General features: G+C 34.8%; 1 protein-coding gene across 2 annotated transcripts; it reads right to left on the bottom strand.

The window, feature by feature from the left end:
* Positions 1-5,673: 5,673 nt before the first annotated feature.
* Positions 5,674-18,400, bottom strand: LOC18447294 (protein BREAST CANCER SUSCEPTIBILITY 1 homolog). Of its 2 annotated transcripts, XM_088872435.1 has the most exons (6): positions 16,600-17,656; positions 9,639-10,742; positions 9,170-9,231; positions 8,152-8,317; positions 6,127-6,245; positions 5,674-6,052 (listed from the first exon to the last, which is right to left on the bottom strand). In XM_088872435.1, exons 2-6 carry the CDS (start codon positions 9,709-9,711, stop codon positions 5,939-5,941), a joined length of 534 nt encoding a protein of 177 aa, XP_088728561.1. In that variant the 5' UTR covers positions 9,712-10,742; positions 16,600-17,656; the 3' UTR covers positions 5,674-5,938. The 2 variants fall into 2 exon arrangements, with proteins under 2 accessions (XP_088728561.1, XP_088728562.1); XM_088872436.1 differs by lacking the exon at positions 9,170-9,231 and having other exon boundaries at positions 16,600-18,400.
* Positions 18,401-19,479: the final 1,079 nt, after the last annotated feature.

Raw genomic sequence — 19,479 nt, 5'->3', positions numbered from 1 at the left:
TTCCTTATTTGTTCTTAGGAAGACGACGAAGTCTTCATCTTTAATCCTTCAAATTTTTATCATCATTTAATTGGGGTTGATGAGAAAACATGATATTTGTATAATATTTCTATATAATATATATTCTTTTTTCTTGCATGAATCCTACTAAGTCAATTATTTTGATAGAAGAAAATGTTACACACAGATTATTTGACTTCAATGTCTTCCGCCATTAATGTTAATAAGGTTAAGTCCAATTAGGTGAAGTTTGACATCAAATTTTTTTTCATTTGAACTCTATAAAAAAGTGAGATCTCAAAATGCAATGAATTTAAAGAAATTATGGTTGCAAACTTCCAACTACCCTTCTAGAATTTGAATTATCCCCATCTCTCTCTCTCTCTCTCTCTAAATTTACAAAATTTTGGTAGCATACTTCCAACTATCCTTTTACAATTGGGATCTCTTTCTTGCAATAAACTTATAGAATTTTGGTAGATATGTCCGACAATCTTTTTAAAATTGGAATATCTCTCTCATTATCATCAGAGCTTTTATTTAATTATTCTGAATCGGCTACATGAATCATGGTTACGTCATTATGCTCTATCAAGACAATTCTCTAGGTGAGGCTAAAAGTCAGTCCTGGGTGGTCCGCCATGTACTAGGCGGCGTATAAAGTGGGGCATTACACTCCATGTATTTGAGGTTTGACCAATCAGACCCATACACAAAGTTCCCTTTAAACATAGTGAATCTTGCCCAACTAAAAGACCAATTGTATTAAGAATTTTTTCAACACTTGTCTCTTACAGCAGTTGAATATTTAGAAAGTATGTCTCAATCCAAGTGTCATTATTTCTTTCCCAGTAAAGAACAGTTACACATTCAAGCACACTTTGATGACTTTTCTTTTTGCTTTTTTCAGTGTACACACTTTCTTAAGAACACTGTTTAAGGAAACAATTCACTTAGAGAGAATTATTGCAAGTAAAGACAGACTAGGAAACTCTCCTTAAGTTTACAATCTCTCTTGTTCCTCTTGTTCACACTTGCTAGCTCATGCAATGATGTAATGGATGGTGATATTGACGTGGCATCTACCCAATCGTGTTAATATCATCTTTGAATTTGAATAGCCACACTTCAGTAATTAGAGGACGTTTGTGCCATTTTTTCAAGGAAGAAAACATGAGCATGTTTTTCATCTAGTGCATGCCACTCACTTTAAGGTAACGGTAGGGTTTGTTGATGCGTGTATTCATGTTAGGGGTGGCAATCGGGTCGGCCCGCCGACTTAGTGGGTAACGGTAGGGTTTCGACCCGCCGACCTAGTGATCTAACTGAAGTACAGTTGTTGGACCCGGCGGGTAGGGTACATGGTCTTCGTCCAAATGGCTGGACCCAATCTAGGTCGGTCGGGGTCCTAGACACTTGGACACAATCTAGGGCGGTCCGGGTCCAAGACACTTGGACACAATCTAAGTCAGTTCGGGTCTGTCTTGGACACTATCGTGTCAGGCCGGTTTTGGGTCAAGGTTGGCTTGACCAGGTATAAAATATACTAAATATATATTATATGATATAAAATTTTTTTTTTTTTTTTTAATTTCTAGACCCGGGTCCGGGATAAAATGACTTGGACATGACTAGGGTCTGAATCAAGTTTGGCTCCATGTGGAACCTAGTCGGATCGGTTCCAGGTCCAGGTCTACCTGGAGCCCTCGAACCCGTTGTCACCCCTAATTCGCATGTTTCCACATATCAATGTCTATATCAGAAAAGTATACAATGAGACCATTTACCTTTGACACAACGTGGTCACAATTAATCTTGACCATTGAATGTAAAATTGGATGGTTATATTTATTCTATTGACCAAGCTCAAAGTTCAAAAAAAATTATCTCGAAATTTATGATATACCTAAGTTATTAGATTTCGCATAAGATGATTGCAAGCAATTGTGACGCCTTTATACTACAAGGTAAATGAACTCATAGTATACGGAGGACGATTATAGATCCAAAACTTTTCGGGTCTACAACCCTTCTTTTGTTATTCCTATTTGCTTACTTGCCATTTTTTGAGTGGGAAGGGGCACTAAGTCTAGTGTTTACCCAAAACTGTAAGTCTAGCACCCATCTCCTATTTGCAAAATTGTAAGTCTAGTATTTAGCCAAAAACAAATTATATACATACTCAACATTAGCTTTTTATAAACGGAAAAAATTTATATAAGGTTGAGGCTCTAAACAATCAAACTAAGGCGCACATCAAAAATTTACTAGAAAGAGTTGTTTCGATACAGAAAAATCCTCAAATCCAATCATCTCAACCTTGAGATACATGGACTTAAACAAAAATGAATTTCAAGTTATGGAAATAGTGCATCATGTTATGCATTATCTTGACCTTTAATTTTCAAGATTTTGAAGCGTTCATAAATCTACTTGATCTACAATATTTTTTAAGTTTTAAATTTTATAAAATTTTATAATTAGACATTAAAATAAATTTTTCAGATCATCACAAAAAATTTTAATGCATAAACTACAACTTTCAACACCATTTGAAAGTGCGCCTTACTTTTAGGACCTCAACCTTACACAAACTAAATTTAGTGGGCCACAAACATGTCAAACGACTCAAATGTAAAGAATTCGACACATGAGGTTAGTCAAAAATAGCTAAAATAGATCTCCAAAGATATATAAATCGAAGTACTCACTTTTAAAGAAGTGGACCATATTATTCATTTGGCAGATTGGCAAAACTCGGCTGTCCTGTGAATTCCCATGTCTTGCCTATGATTTGGCCCAGAGTTTAAAAAAACATATACATGACTCGAATCGATCACACCCACATCCGTGTCGGATCGGGAGAATCGGTGGATCGGATCAGAAGAATTAGCGGAATAGGTAATTTTTATTTCAAATTTTGTAAAAAAATAATTCAAGAAAAAAATGTTCATCCTTTTTTTTCTCTTGACTCGGTGAAGAATCGGTCGGATTCTGTGAAGAATCATCGAAATTGGGGATTCCTCGAAAAAATCGACGATTCTACTATTAGGAACCACCTAAATCCTCTTTTTTGGCGTAATTCGAAGCATCTTGGGCGATTCCCAATCCGGATCGCCCAATTCCGAATCAGATCACCGATTTTTTAAACTTTGATTTAACCCAACATCTCAATTAAGGCACGGTTGGACTGGCCACTACCCTAAATATTGATTAATGGACCCGACTTTTAGGTCTCCGAACCTGAATGCAGCTCTGCATCTCGCACCCACCATCTATGTTTGTTGGACAATGGAGATTGTAAAACACTAAAATACTAAAATGTGAAAACTCTGGCGTCTCAAACTCAAGATCTATTTTAGCTAAAAATTTAAAGCTTTAAAAATAGTGCACGACTACAAATTAGACAATTGAAAATAGAACGGTCTACGTAATATATTATAAGGTATGCTATTTTTAGGGCTTAAAATGGATTTTTTTTTTATCCAAAATTACGAGGTCGAAATTATTAATTTGGTAGCTTTCAAGCAATGGAAAGCAATTTTAAACTTTTTCCATTATTTAAGGGGCGTCATTAGCCAAAGGCGTCAGCTTTTTACAATAAAGCCTAAAAATTTACTCATGCCCTTTTGTCGTAAAATTTCAACTGGAAATGGAATCGATCATAAGCACTCGAAAATAGATGCAAAATGTATTAATTTTTAGATTTGAATTTTTTTTTTTCAGGAAAATTTAAAGGGTACAGTTTCTATAAAGTTGCAACCTTAAACAATCCAATTAAGGCGCACCTTAAAATTTTATCTTAACATGTAATTTTTTTGTAAAAAATTCTTAGTATTATCTTAAAATCTATTTTCATACCTAATTATAGAAAATTTTAAATTCTAAAAATAGTTACATTAAGTAGATCTATAAATATATGAAAATCTTGAAAATGGATGCTCCAAATAATGTGTTGCAAAATGCACTATTTTTGGAACTCAAGTTTATTTTTATTTTTTCATATTCATACATATTGATGGTTATAGTGTTTTTCAACATTAAAACAACATTTCTGATAGATTTTTGAGGTGCATTTTACATTTTAAGGTTGCAACCCTATATAAACTTTTCCCAAATTTAAATATGGCATCAATAGGAAATAAGATAAGAGAGAGTAGACATAAATATGGCTCACGCCCAGTACATCACCTATTAAGAGGTATGAGTTAGTTCAAGTAGAAAGCTCAAAAAGAACAAGGGTAAATCCAAAAAGAAATGGTTGAAAGTAGTGAGAAAATATATGAGAACTTGACCTCATTGAGGATATGACATTTAATAGAGCAAAATGATGGACCAAGATTAATATAGCAACCCTAATTAATTAAAAAAAAACTTTGACTATGATGAAACCACTTTTTCCATATCCATAGTTGTCTGGGTCAAGAGATCAATCACAACGTTTTCAAGGCCATATTAACATTTTGTTGGTGATATTAACAACCCTACTCTATCCTACTCGTTACTCGTTGTTTATTAAACTAGTCATTGACCAACATATTTAGGCAGCTCCATTTCTGAAACCCATCACTGCAAGGTCACCATTAGAAAAGAGTTGTGTTCATGATTTGAATGAAACAGCATTGGAAAAGGGTTGTTTTTCCTTACGTTGTTGATTTTAAGTAAACAAGGCTACAATAGTCAGGACTCAAGGAGGGGGTTTGTTTGGAAATCAGTGAAAAACTAGCCCCTTCTTTCTAGAGTTATGAACAGCATGTACTCTTTAATAACGGATTGAACCAAGTTTTGAAACCATTTTCCCTCATTTGTTGCAACAGTAGAGCATCCAACCAGGAGAGAGAGTTGATTTAAGGAGAACTACCAGTGCCTGGAAGAGCTGCACAGTTCATTAAGGTGCTCCAAAAAACTTGGATTTTCAAAATAGGGCCTGGACTACTTTTTTTCCTTCTCCTTCAAATCATCGTACTTCGAGTGACGTACTTCAAATTGAAAATACCAACTAATGATATAGGACAAGCATGTCTAATGAACTTGGGCGTATAGTCATTTAGAAAGGAAAAAAAACCACTACATTTTAATCAGGGTCTAGCTTGCATAAGGTGCACACCTTATACCATACAAGGCACACATCAAGTAGACCTATAAATACTTGAAATTTTTGAAATAGACAGATTCAATTACTTGTTATAAAATGTACTATTTTTAAGACTTGACATTCATTTTTTTCCTTTTATATGTATGCATGTCGTTGTCAAGATGAGATCCAAGTTTCTTGAGTATATCTACATGGTTTTCTCACAAGTAGGGCTGTAAATGAGTGAGTCCAAATCAGACCCAATTGGCTAGCATAACCTTGGGCCAGAGCCCAGATATCAGTCAATTTGGGAAAAATTAGACCTAGTCACACCCGATGGGCGAGGGAATTTATCCAAACTCAAATATTGGTCTCAGCTACCTGAAAAGTTGACCCGAACTGATCAACTGTTTTCTTGTATAAACCCTGTCTGGATCAACCCAAACCCATAAACACCTAATCATAAACTAAAAGAATTAATAGCAAACCTAATCATAAACTAAAAGAATTAATAGCAAAATAGAACACATGGGTAGGGGAGCCCCTCACAAATAAAAGCACAACCATAAACTAAACGGATTAATAACACAATAAAGCACTACTCATAAATTATAACATGCTTTTATTTTTTGAAATTAAAGAATCTCTTTTAGCACTCAAAAGGTTGCAGTTTACAAGCTGCTATAGTGTCCAAGCGCCAGATGTCACCACAGACATTGGCACCGGTTTGTGCTGCCAAGGTCTTGGCTTGACTGAACATGTTGTCCATAACTGAAGAAACCTGCCGAGGTTTGCACTTCGGAGGAGGCTCAAGACTGTATTTTCATTTATTTGTTCGGAGTGTGATAGAATCAGGTTTTGTATCTAATATTGCGCCCCCCCCCCAGCTGCTAAAAGTAGATCTTCCAAGTATCCCTTGCAAGAGTCTTCAAACTCACCACTGATATAAACAGTCGAGCCTTCGAGTAGCTTGGGCGCCTGCATAGGTACAAAATGTGATTATTGATTACCCCATATTTGTTTAAGCTCACCAATACCAGAGAGAGGTTTACCTTTTGCATGATTCTAAGCCAGCCATTTTTGGGGCCCTCACGAGAACCATTGATATCAAACTTAATTTCATAAGGTTCTTCACTCACAGGAGACATGGCTTTCAAGCATCCTTTGATCCCTATAATGGACAATACAAACCATGAGTATGTGAATAAACAAATGCAGATATCATTATTTTTATGTCAAGTATAACAATAATTTTTTGAAATTTTGGGGAGACAAAGAAAGGGTACTCAATCCAATCGGGTTTAACAACAAAAAAGGAAATCATAATTTTAGGATTTCGGAAAAACAATAACAAAAAGAAAACTAAAACAAGTGTGACATAATCAATGGGTAGTAGGAATCTACCCCATTCATGGTATACTTCACTAAAAGATAGTGTTTAAAACTGGAACCCCGTCAGTTCCAAACGATCTGAGCTTTGACCAAGTTTAGACTGGGTAATGAGAATTTGACCCTGTACTGCAGAATGTGTCTTGAGCAATGTTTGAAAAGTTGCCGATTTGAACCGAACTCGTCCGGTTCGACACGGGAATCGGCACCCACATGCCGGTTCCAGCAAAAGACGAAGAATCGCCCGTGTCTAGAGAGAACCGGGGCGAGCTCGACAAATTTGATGTCACGGACTGGTTTCTGACGTCACAAACAAGGCAGAGTCGGGTGAATCGGTCATACATGTGTGCCATGCACACGCGCGCGTGAGCGCGCATAAGCTTGAAGCGCCAACTTTTCACGGTCGCGATGTTTGTCATTATTCGTAACTAATTTATAGTTGCTAATATTTCTCAAAACAATCGATGTGGGATATTGAGCTAGTAGTCTTGAGAACGTAAGATAATATATATATATAAATATTATACAAAACAAGACAAGTAGTGTAATGTGGTTAAGTCGGTACGACTTTTGTTTCACTCATTAAAGGTTATGAGTTCAATCCTCCGGGCAGCACTCCATTTTTTGTCCAAAAAATTAAAAAAATATTTTAAAAATAAAAAACTTAAAAAAAAAAGAAGTTATAGAAATATAAAAAAAGTTATCTTGACAAAAAATAAAAATTATGATAAAAAAAAATTATACAGAAAAAAATAAAAATTACTTTAACAAAAAATTAATTTTTGTCAAAAAAATAAAAGTTATCTTGACAAAAAATAAAAGTTATTTTGATAAAAAAAAGTTACATTGACAAAAAAATATAATAACGGCAAAAAAAAACAGTTACATTGACAAAAAAAAAAAAGTTATAACAAAAAAAAAAAAGTTATCTTGACAAAAAAATAAGTTTTTGTCAAAAACGTAAATGTCACTTTGACAAAAGATTTTGGTGGTCATTTTAGACAAAAGTTACCTTGATAAAAAATAAAAGATTTTGGTAGTCATTTTTTTATCGTTTTAATCCATTCTTTATTGTAGTCCATGATTATATCCCTCATCCATGATAATCCTATGATTTTTCTTTTGTGTGATGTAAATTTAATTGATAACATAAGTTCATACAGGGAAATAACATCTCAATATTCACATATTGATGAAAAAATAAAAATTAATAATGTGGTACCCCCATTTTTTATTGGAGTCCTGAGAAAGAACATTTATAATGAATTTTAATAATTTTTTGGATTTTTTTTAAAGTTTAATCCGACCGATTAGGCCGATTCCCGATCCGGATCGCCGATTCACTGATCTGGATGGAATTTTGAGGTGCCCGATCCGGGGTACCGATCCGTTTTTTAAACCATTGGTCTTGAGTCATTTGTAGTCTTGACCAAGTCTATCTGGGAATTTAGAAAAACCTGTGATTCTGGTCACAGCCTTCCCAGCTTCCCAGGTCAGAATTGGGACTGGGCCAGCTGAGGCAGACCCCCCCACCCAATTGAGTATTTAAACATAGATTATAATACCATGCCAGAACAAGCAAAATAACTGGTGATATGAAACCATGTTGGGATTCTTCTGTTCTACAGAATGGAAGAATTTTCACTTCTAGACTAAAACATAGTTAAATGAATGCTTGAGTAGCTCACAGTTGATGTTCAGTATCCATCTTCCTTCCAAGATGGCCATCAGGGATTTGAGGGTTCTTTTGCAAGCACCATTGCCATCAGTGGAAGCAATGACATGAGTCACATCTCGGCTCCAAGCCTTAGACACAATTGAACCACTCAATTTTGCAAACCTTGCAACGAGATCCTGCAAGTTTGATATTAGCCACAGTAACATAAAACAAATTGAGCAGGCACAACATCAAAAAGGAAAAAGGAGATTGCCCATGAGGGGACGAGGTGGCACAAAATAATCGTGAATATTTTATGAAAGCAACACAAGAACACTAGAAAAAGAACAAACAGGAAAGAAGTAACTTAGCATGATTTGGCCATTTCTTCAAAAGTTAAAACCATTGGGAACACTTTAAGCATTTTTTCCTTTAAGAATCAAGGATACCTCATCCATTCGTAGGTTAGCCATCAAACTCGAATTCAACATCTCAGGATTTTATTGTATGTAGTTCGTATATCCTTTCTTGCCATTTGTACAATAGTAACGTCATATATCCCCAAAGGCAATGCCTCAAGAAGAATCTTTTCATTCTCTTATGCTCCAACTTACCAGTCAAGTGAATCAACCATAGGCTCAACACTCGAGGCAAAATGTTCTTAAGTTTGGGTGATAATTTGGCTTGAATCAGTGTGGTAAGTTGTAAATATGTCATGTTGATAACATAAGTTTAGTGACACATGCACTCGACAAAATTTTCAATCGCAAGTGGTCAGCTTTTTGAGAACCCCATTTTCTCAATTTATCAATAACTATAAAGATAACGAATTTATAGTATTGAATTGGTCATATTATGATCATAATATTTGTCATCTTCCGAAATTGTCTTTAGATTACATGATTTTCCTACAGGGTCAAAGATAGATTCAGGACATAGGACAGGTTCAAAGTAGAAAAAGTAAAATGGCACTCAATCTCTCTATTCCAAATTGAATATTTGAACTTGGTACTTTTAAGTTTCTAGTGTGAAAGAGATAAGGGCGTCACCTTCTCATCAGCATTGAGAGCAGAGCCGCACAACATCCATTTGCTACCTATGTCATGCGAATCTGTCCAATTATTGCTTCGATTGTTAAGGCCAAATCAGGTTCAAAAGCTAGTCACTATCTCAAAAGAGACCGAAAATGGAGGCAACAATAAAGAACACCCCAAAAACAACCTATTTTTTACCAACATAGCTCATGGTTCTATTTAGGAATTTGTAATGATTTCCGTATATAATTTATATATTTTATGGGTCATTCTTTACTAAGAAACTTGAAAGCAGGTCATGAACAAAAATGATTCAAATCTTGGAGTAGAAAAAAAAATTTAGAGTGTTTGTTCAAATTTTTGAGATAATTCTGAAAATTTTCAAAAAAAACTGTACTAGTTTGCGAACTTGGAGAACAGCAAGAGGACGAAAATAGGTCTCAATGGCGTTTTTATACTGACCCTTCGCAACCTGAACCTTTACCTTGGTCCTTAAGAACCTCCCATGATCCCATTTCCCAGTTTGCTCCAAAGCAGCATCCAAAACATCTAGGCATCTGAAAACCTCTTTTGGGCCGATAAAACCCGAGCCAAAAGAACCCACCCTCTAATGCTTGAACCACCTTCCATTTTCAAAGCCTTTTGGCATAATCGAGAGCCACCTCTAATCTTCTTTGCTCTGCAATTTCTAAACCAATTCGATAACTGATTTCTATATCATTATCACCTGTTAACTTCTCAGCTGCCTCAAATGCCTGAAGTGCCTCACTTTGCATGGTAACCTCTCGAAATCAGACTCAGCATGCCTTGATTGGGACGATAAAGAGACACCCATCGACCAATTTGCTACACTCCAAAATCTGGCACTCCGCGGGTTTTATCCTTAAACTAGTCAGCACCCTTTGTGCATAATATGTGCCTTCTTGGGCCAAATTTTTATATTCTCCACATATCTTTGAAGCCAACAATAAGGCCCTGATACAATCAGGCTTCTCTCGAGAGCTCAAAAGCTTCTTCGATAGATTTAGAGAGACCCCATCAAGCCCTTCAGCAAGGTAACATAGAGAGAGTGTGTACCACCTGTTTTCTCTCTGTAAAACATCACGAAGAAATTCTTCTACCTGATTGGCTAATGACAAGAAGCCCCCAGACATGGATAGTGCAAAGGTGAGACAGTCAATAATCAATGGGTCCCATTTAATTCTTATTGAGAGAGAACTTCCTTAGGAGGATGAGTAGGAGTAAAATTGCCTCCTCTAAGTTGTTCTTGGGAATGAAGGAGGCTTCCATTTGTGATCGAAGGTTCGGAGGGCTTGCATCAGTTCCACCATAGAGGAGAAAAATGGCAAATTCCTTTTGGATATTTGCTAATGGCTCAGGCTCAAGGTTCCAATGGTTGATGAAAGCCCTTCAGTAAGAAGATATGGCTTCTTGGTATAAACCCGCTTGCTTCCATAACACAGGAAGAAGCTCAAGGGCCTTGCTCAGGGTTTCCTGCAATTCACAATCAGCACCAAAGTTTCAGGCATGCCTTCGGGTAATGCAGATTCAACAGTATCCAGAACAACTTTGCATGATTCAGCAGCCTCTGCAAAAGGAACCCAATACAGGAAAAATGAGCAATAGGTGAGATAACGTTTGTACAATGATTATATGTAACTTCACATACTTTCTAGTTTAAATTAGGGAGACAGTGAGTAAATAATACATAAGTAATGTTCTCACTGGAGAGATTACGGAAATAGAACCGATTTTAGAAATATTTTCATGGAACCAGAAACAGTTTTGAGGTGGCTTGTTCACCCAGAGATTATGCTATTTATTCCCTTCTCAATGCTCGATTGTTCATGTTAATGTCACAAAAGAACTATTGGACACCTCATTTGAGCAGAATGTAAAATATTACGTCAGTTGAGAGATATTGTCTTTCATACATATGCCAAAAATTATTAAAAGCCCGAAGTACCCCTCTATTACTAGTCCAGATTGCATACATAAGTATGTCACTATTAAGTTCATTTTAGTACCTCTGGTAATATCTGGCCACTCCAGGTAATTGATAGCTCATTTACGCCTTGATTCCATGGCTCTTACTTCATTATCCAAATTTGGATCAGACAAGTAGTTTACTTGTCTGATCCAAATTTATAGTAGTTTACTGATTCTTTCTTGTTAGCTCTCTTATCTCATGGAAGAGCAATGAATAGATTACTGTTTGTAAGTCCAGCACAGAGAATAACTAAAGGTCCATGGAATCAGTTAGTGGTAAAATCATCAGGATATGAGCTTTTCTTCAGGACATTGGTATTCATTATTCCTGCCTAGGTCCTGATAACAAGGTAACACCAATGCCAATTAAATTGCTCCAAATACCATTAGCCATGAATAAATTTCCATTCCATCATAGAAAAATTACATCATGTTAAGATCTTTGTTGCTTTACATTCTTCATATGCAAAGCTGGTGGACTTTATGAAGTCCAATGGTCATAAGTTCATCATGAGCAAACACAACCAGTCATCCTTCATGATTTTTGATAGATTTTAAGGGACAGGATGGGCTGACTTGTGATCAATATCATGTTTAGGTACTTATCTATACATTATTGGCCATCCTGTTCTCTATGGATTAAAATCAGTCCCAACATCTTAGTCATATGTATTTTCTAAATTGTAATTAGTCACTGAGTGTTTTAGTCAGTTTGCCCCTGTCTTTGCATGCAAGCCTAAGGACTTTCACATTAACGATAACAAAATAGATTAATAGCTTCTAATAAGTTCACAAAGGGTACCATGTAAAGATCAACCTACAAGATCCAAGAGAAGTTATTGTGCATACAACTATTCAGTGGTTGCTTAGATATATGAATTTCACTCATACTAGGAAGTTACTTTCAAGATTTTCAATCCAATTTATATTCTGATTTTTCTTTAGAAAGACAATATAATCTTATGCAGCACAGGACTTGGCATGATCCTGAGCGAAGTTCCATTGAGTTGACTTGTCCAAGTTTCATCAAAAGTCATCCAATTCCCTTGAAAAAACAATATTCAATGTTAAGACTTAGTTTTAGCGATAAACCATGAGACTCACTGGTCCTGAGCAAGTTTGAAAACACTGTTTCAACATAGTTCGTATAAGATTGCAAAGACTCGGACAACTCTCATGATAAAACAAATAGGCTAATGAACACTGCTGTTTTCCATCATCTGGTTGATAGCATGACATCTTATAGAAGATTGGGATCTCCATATTCATGGAAAATTCAACAAGCTCATTGATGCTTTAGCAAACATTGGGGTATAGAACTTAGTTTACCATTTCAATTTCACATTCTAATAAACCATTTCAATTTCACATTCTGATAACCTTTATATTTCGTAAGAGGATTTTAAGCTAAGAAAAATATAACAGAATGAACATGAAAATGAAATATTTTCTTTTCTTGCTTCAAATGAAGGAACTTGTTTCATGTGAACAAAAGTCTGAGAAGCCAATCACAAATTTAAGGAAGACAGTCAAATTAACAAAATTCAGAGACATCCAAAGAAGACAGAACCAATTTCAAAAGAGCAAGTGTATGATACCGAATGAATAGGTCTCACAACACACCCTAAAACCTTTTGAGATCCTGCAATGAATTTGCTTTAAGAAAGATTACTTCCAAAAGCATGCATAGACATTGGTGGAGGAGTAACATCACTGCAAGAACGGCGCCTACTGCATTCAACTCTTCTTGAAATGAAGAGCTTCATTTTTGGGACTATTGCACCAACATCTATTCCTTCAAACACATGAAAAGCTGCTTCTATTCTTCCTCTTTGGTATTCAAGGTGCCCTAATAATGCCCTTGCTTCCGACAAAAATAAATATATTGAGATATTCTCATACTTCTCAAGAAGAAATAATGGCAGACATGACTAAACGAATGATTATTGATCAAAGCAGTGTTTTAAAAAACGCCGAGTCGAACCGGACTCGCCCGGTTCGACTGGGAAATCGCAAAAGTGGATCGAATCGGCTGAAAAATCGGAAATCGTCCGGTTCTAGAGAAAAAAGGACGATTCTGTACAGTGACTCGCCGATTCACTGTACGGAATCGGCGAGTTGAAACAGTGAATTGGCGAGTCCCGTACGGTTTTTTTTTTTTTTTTTTTTGTTGTAATCCATGATAGATTTTTTTGTAATACTTGATCGATTTTTTTGTAATCCATGATCGAATTGTTTTCGTTTTTTTGTAATCCATGATCGAATTTTTTGTTTTTTTGTAACCCATGATAGAATTTTTTGTAATCCATGATCGAATTTTTTGTAATCCATGATCGAAATGTTTGTTTTTTTTTCTTGTAATCCATGATAGAATTTTTTGTTTTTTTTTTTTTTTGGTAACCCATGATAGAATTTTTTGTAATCATGATCGAATGTTTTGTAATACATGATCGAAATGTTTGTTTTTTTTTTGTAATCCATGATCGAAATGTTTGTTTTTTTTTTTGTAATCCATGATTGAATTTTTTGTTTTTTGCTTTTTTTGTAACCCAAGATAGAGTTTTTTGTAATCCATGATTGAATTTTTTGTAATCCATGATCGAATTGTTTTTTTCTTTTTTTGTAATCCACGATTAAATTTTTTGTTTTTTTATGTTTGTTTTTTTTTGTAATCCATGATCGAATTTTATGTAATCCATGATCGAATTTTATGTAATCCATGATCGAATTTTATGTAATCCATGATCGAATTTTTTGTAATCCATGATTGAATTTTTTGAAAATTTGTGATTTTTTTTTTTTAATCCATGATCGAATTTGTTTTTGTAATCCATGATAGAATTTTTTGAAAATTTGCGATTTTTTTTTTTAATCCATGATCGATTTTTTTGAAAATTTGTTTTTTTTTTTTTTAATTCATATTATTCAAAGGGAAAATGAGAGAGAAGATGATTATGAGGCCACCCTATCCCAGCCATATTATTCACATATCGAGTCCCAACAGCAACAGTGTAGGGATGAGCACGACAATGCAGGTGAGCATAAAGGATAGACAATTTTCGGGGATTTTAGATTGGGAACACAACAAAACACTAACACTCAGGGATTTGAGAATAGTCAGACGCCTGCTAATATCTATGATTCGTTTTTAGATCGAATCAATGAATTGTTAAACGAATTCAATCAATGGCACCAGCGTGACCAAGAAGAACAATAACGTTGTCTATCATTTTATTTTTAGATCATATGTTACTAATTTTATGCTTTATTGTAGTCCATGTATGTTGATATACTTATTCCATGATAATTATATGTTTATCCTTTTGTGTGATGTAAATTAAATGCTGAATGGCGGTTCATGCAGGGAAAGAACATATCAATATTCGCATATTCATTCAAAAACATGAAAATTCTTAATGAAGTACCTTCATTTCTTATTGAATTCCTAAAAAACAATATTTATAATGAATTTTAATAATTTTTTCGGATTTTTTTTAAGCTTTATTCTGACCGATTCACCCGATTCCCGATCCGGATCGCCGATTCGCCGATCCGGATCGGTTTTTTGGAAGCCCGATCCGGGTCACCGATCCTTTTTTTAAACCATTGGATCAAAGTATTATGGTTGTCTTGAAATTGGATGCACATAACGAAAAAAATTCTTCATATGTTCAACATAAAGGGGATTATTTTATGCTTGCAGTATTTGTTCCATTCAAATTCCACACATAAACGTTGTTCCACATGGAAACAAAGAGAACTTTCTAGTGAGGGTCATCAAATAGAGAATTACATGAAAATGCTTCTGCTCTTTGAAGTAGGTATCCTACAAATATACAACATTTTTTTCAAAACTGAATATGTGATCCGTACAAATAAAAATAATAATGGAATGGTCTTTTGCAAATGTTACACATGGCATATGGGTATTATTACTATTTTTTTTTTTTTTTTTCTTTTAAGTAGTTCAGTAGTAGGAATTGAACTTGGAATGTAGTGCTACAATCATCAACACCAAAGTTCCAAAACTCCTCTCAGCCAAGGACTCAACCCTTTGCCAAGCTGGGTAACTCGGGCAAGTCCAAGTGGACTCGCCTGAGATCTATACAGGGCAAAAAAGCCCTAGAAAAAATGAAAAAAAATAAAATAATATATATATATGAAAAATTTAAATGAAGATAGGAAAAGTAAAATAAAACTAATAGCAACCATAAAAGGTCCAAATAAGCTTAAAAAAGTATAGGAAAAATGGATCAAAAAAAAAATGATTTATAGATGTGAAGATTAAATCCAAAAGCGGAAAATACAAAAAAGGGCTTATGGCAAAAAACACTCACTATTCAATTTCAAAAACATCCAAGTCATATAAAAAAATTATACACCATTTCTATATTTTTAACCATTTTTTGAATTTTTTAAAATTCTTTTATGTACCCCAAGTTGTACACACAACTCGAACCATGATCAATACATTAACCAATCAAGCCCAAGACTAATTCCTAGTATAGATATTATCATATATATACCAAAGTTTCTACAATTATGATAACACATGGACAGTGGAACCTATTGAATGAGACTTTCAAAATGTCCAGCAAGCTACAAAATAAGAAATAGATGCTTGAATTTTTTTTAAATTCTTTTATGCAACCCGATTTGTACAAAACTCAAACCATGATCAATACCTTAACCAATCAAGCCCAAGACTAAATCTAGTATAGATATTATCATATATATATATAAAAGTTCCTACAATTATGATAAAACATGGACAGTGGAACCTATTGAATCAGACTTTCAAAATGTCCGGCAAGCTACAAAATAAGAAACAGATGCCAGTTGCATGAATAAACATACATATATAGAAAACTCCACGCAAATTTTATAGAGATCCAAACCAAAACTACATACCATATATTACCCCAACAATGAGATACAAGCTCCCCATGATCCGTACCAGAGTTTCCTCATTTCACTTAACCTCAAAAAGAGAATTCCTCATCTCAAAGAGTTAAAAAACTTTCTAAATTTTGAGAGCATTCATAAACCACTTTGCAACAATGTGAGAGATACGACTGTCACAGGAAGCTCATAAACTATAGGGATAAATCATTTATTGAACTTTCACATACAACATCATGACTTCATAGTTCCTAAAATACAGAAACCATGATCCCATACTTGCAGTACATGGAAATCATTCACCCTCGGTTCATATATCAGCAATACAAGAGCTGCTTTTAAGTGTCACAAATGTAAAGTAAAAAGAACTTAGCAATTAAATTGAACATTCACCCAATAGATTAGCTACTACATTATAACCTCTCTCTCTCTCTCTCTCTCTCTCGTGAAACTAAATGATACGCTCCCTCAGGGTCTCAGTCTAGCATCCCACAGACATGATAATGTGCAGAAACATTACAAAAAGACTTATAGAGAGAGAGAGTGTGACCAACCTCATAATTAAGACAAATTCCTTTTCTGAGAGAAGATTCAGCTTCTTCGATATTGCCTCAATCCACCCTGGGCTCGAAGAATAACCACTCGCGGAATAATCTCTGGTGGCAAGGGATTCAGGAGACTGAGGCATTTCATCACCAATTAACTGCTCCCCTGAACACAAGCACTGCATTATCTTTCTCACTCTTAATCTGATCTCAATGCACTTCTCTCTCATCCATTTCCTCTTACTTCTCATGTTTGTTGTCTTTGCTCACAATCTTTAGGACCACCATTGCCCAAAAGAAGGTAAAAACTATAACCCCACCAGAAAAAAAAGTTAGGTTAAGGGTTTTTTCAGCCCCTTCTGGTTTTTTACTGTAACCAGACTGCAGCTAATTTTAGCTGCCTCATTCATAAATACTCCAAACAAAGACCCCAACAACCATTCAGAAGTACATGGTCCTTTCAAGCTTGATGAGTATAACATGGACTCAATTGAAATGAAGCCAACAAAAATAGAAACCTTTTTCTCAATTTACAGAGGGACCTTCAAATTTAGAAGCGTGGATAGCCCAACTCCAAATTTATCAGTATAGCTAGCTGACAAACCAGTTTATTCATCTCAAAAATACCGAACAAAAAAAAAAGCCTTTATATCTGGCCACAAATTTAATTCGAAACCCCTACCAAATCTATCTCTAACCCACCAAAATTCAATGAAAAAGAGGCACCTTGGAGAAATGTGGAGGCAGCAAGTCACATTCTCAGGAAAAACAATAAAAAGAAGAGAATAAAAGGAAAGAGAGCCTCCAAATTTAGCGGCCGAGAAACCAAAGCCAACACAGAAAGAAACCCCACCAAATTAATCCAAGAGAACAGAAGGACCCCAATTTAGAGAATGAGAAATCAAAGTTAGATGTTAAAACCCCTATCGAACATAACAAAAAAAAAAATTAACCCCCAAAAGAAACACACTAAATTTACAAAAGGGATAGAACTTAATCCAAGAACTTGAGGAAGTTCTGCAATAAGTGCAATGCCCAAACCCTAGATTTTTTGAGGATGGCCATCAAATCATTGCAGTTGTGCCCAAAAGGCATAAATTCATGGTTGAATTGCTGACCCCTTCCACGTTTCATCCTTCCAAAAGAAGCAGACACTGGGACCCAATCACAAATAATGAAAACCCATCTAAAAAAAGTCCAAATTTCCGGCTAATTCCCACAAATATCAAGAATTTTGACTGCCCCAGATAAAAGGAAAAAATAAAAATAAAAATAAAGAAAATGACCAACAATTTTCTTTTACAGAAGTTCCTCTACAATCTCCTACAAAAGTTCAACCGCCAAATTGGGTTCAATTATTACTTTGAACAAGATTCAAAACTCCAGTCAAATTACAGCTAATCGATTTCTTCTTTGGTAAAAACAATTCGACAGTGGCTTTAAAGAAAAAAATTAAGAAAACCCATGTCAAAATCCATAGCCTTTATTAATCTATTCTGTCTGAAAGACGGTAGATCTCCAAAAGTCAAACTTGGGTTGGATAAAATATAAATAATATTCAAATATGACATGGATCACCTTTGGTATCTGTGATGAATAAAACGATTAATATACTGAAGGGGTAATAAGGGTGCGGGTGCGGGTGTTTAAAAGTACAAGAAAAATTAAGTTTGAAATGAGAAGAAAAGAAAAGAAACAGAAAAAGGAAAAGCAAAAGTAGTTGCATTACTTCTTCAAATCTGAAGCGTCCTCTAAGATGGGAGTGTTCCAAAAGTAAAATGGGAGAATGGGTGGCTTGCATTTGAGTCCTAATGGCTCAAGATTTTCCATTTGGCTTTTTCTGCTTCTTGATCAATAAAATAAGTGATTTGCATTAAGATAAACTTGCTTTTTTAAAGAAAATCTCATTGTCAAAGCTTTATATTGTACTTTTTAATTATGTTTATTGTATTTAATGACAAAAGCTAGCTTTAACATCTTCTAGCTTTTACTATTCAAGATGAGTTTCTGTTGTATATAGTTGATGGACCTGAATGTTTTAAAATCTAGAATAAGAATTCTTCTGTCTAATCCAATGGACCCTAATCTTAGAATCCTATGTTAGAAGGGGCACTTGTTTCTTTTGTTTGAAACATAAAATTGAAAAAAAAAAAAAGGCTGAACACAAGATACAAGGGTTTCATTTTGAATACTTCATTTGAATTTTATTTTATTTTTAATTTGAAAATGAAAATGAAAATTTAATGACAAATGCTAACTTTAACATCTTAGAGCTTTTACTATTCAAGATGAGGTTTTGTTGTATAAGTCCTTATTAATGAAATATGGTCACCCCTTTTAATTCTCCAACCTCGCAGCAAGTTTCATTCTTTTTTTCTTTTAGAATGTTGGCATCCTTATCCTAACATGCATTAAGCTGAGTATGTGATGTTTGAATTCAAATAAAGATTTAATTTTTCATAAAATTATTTGCTGGTTATTAGATTGTACTACATTTAAATCAAGAAGCATGCAAACAACAAACAATTTATAGAGACCTCATAAAATACGCAGTTAAAAGCAATTGATCAGAAGCTCATATGCCCTCCTATCAGGACACAAATGAAATGATTGTGGCAAAGATTTGATTGGGTTTTGGCAATAGAATTCCACTTGCTATAAATTGACATCAGTGCATATCTTATATGTTTCCAAACTATGCCTGTAAGTGTAGGATTTGTTGACAGTAGACAAAGAACTGTAAATCATCCGAGCACAAATAAGGAAACTTCTAAAAGTAATGGCATCAGGATCAAGCATTTGTGTGAAAAACGGAGAGCTTCACAATGTGCATTTCTACGAACAGAAATTATCCCACCACAAGTAATTACACCGTATAAGTTACATTTC

The sequence above is a fragment of the Amborella trichopoda genome, chromosome 7 (genome assembly GCF_054954075.1).
Source record: "Amborella trichopoda isolate Santa Cruz 75 chromosome 7, AtrichopodaSantaCruz75HAP2 v2.0, whole genome shotgun sequence".
Classification (NCBI taxonomy): domain Eukaryota; kingdom Viridiplantae; phylum Streptophyta; class Magnoliopsida; order Amborellales; family Amborellaceae; genus Amborella; species Amborella trichopoda.
The sequence above is the reverse complement of the archived record's forward strand: the minus strand, read 5'-3'. Positions and strand labels throughout refer to the sequence as shown.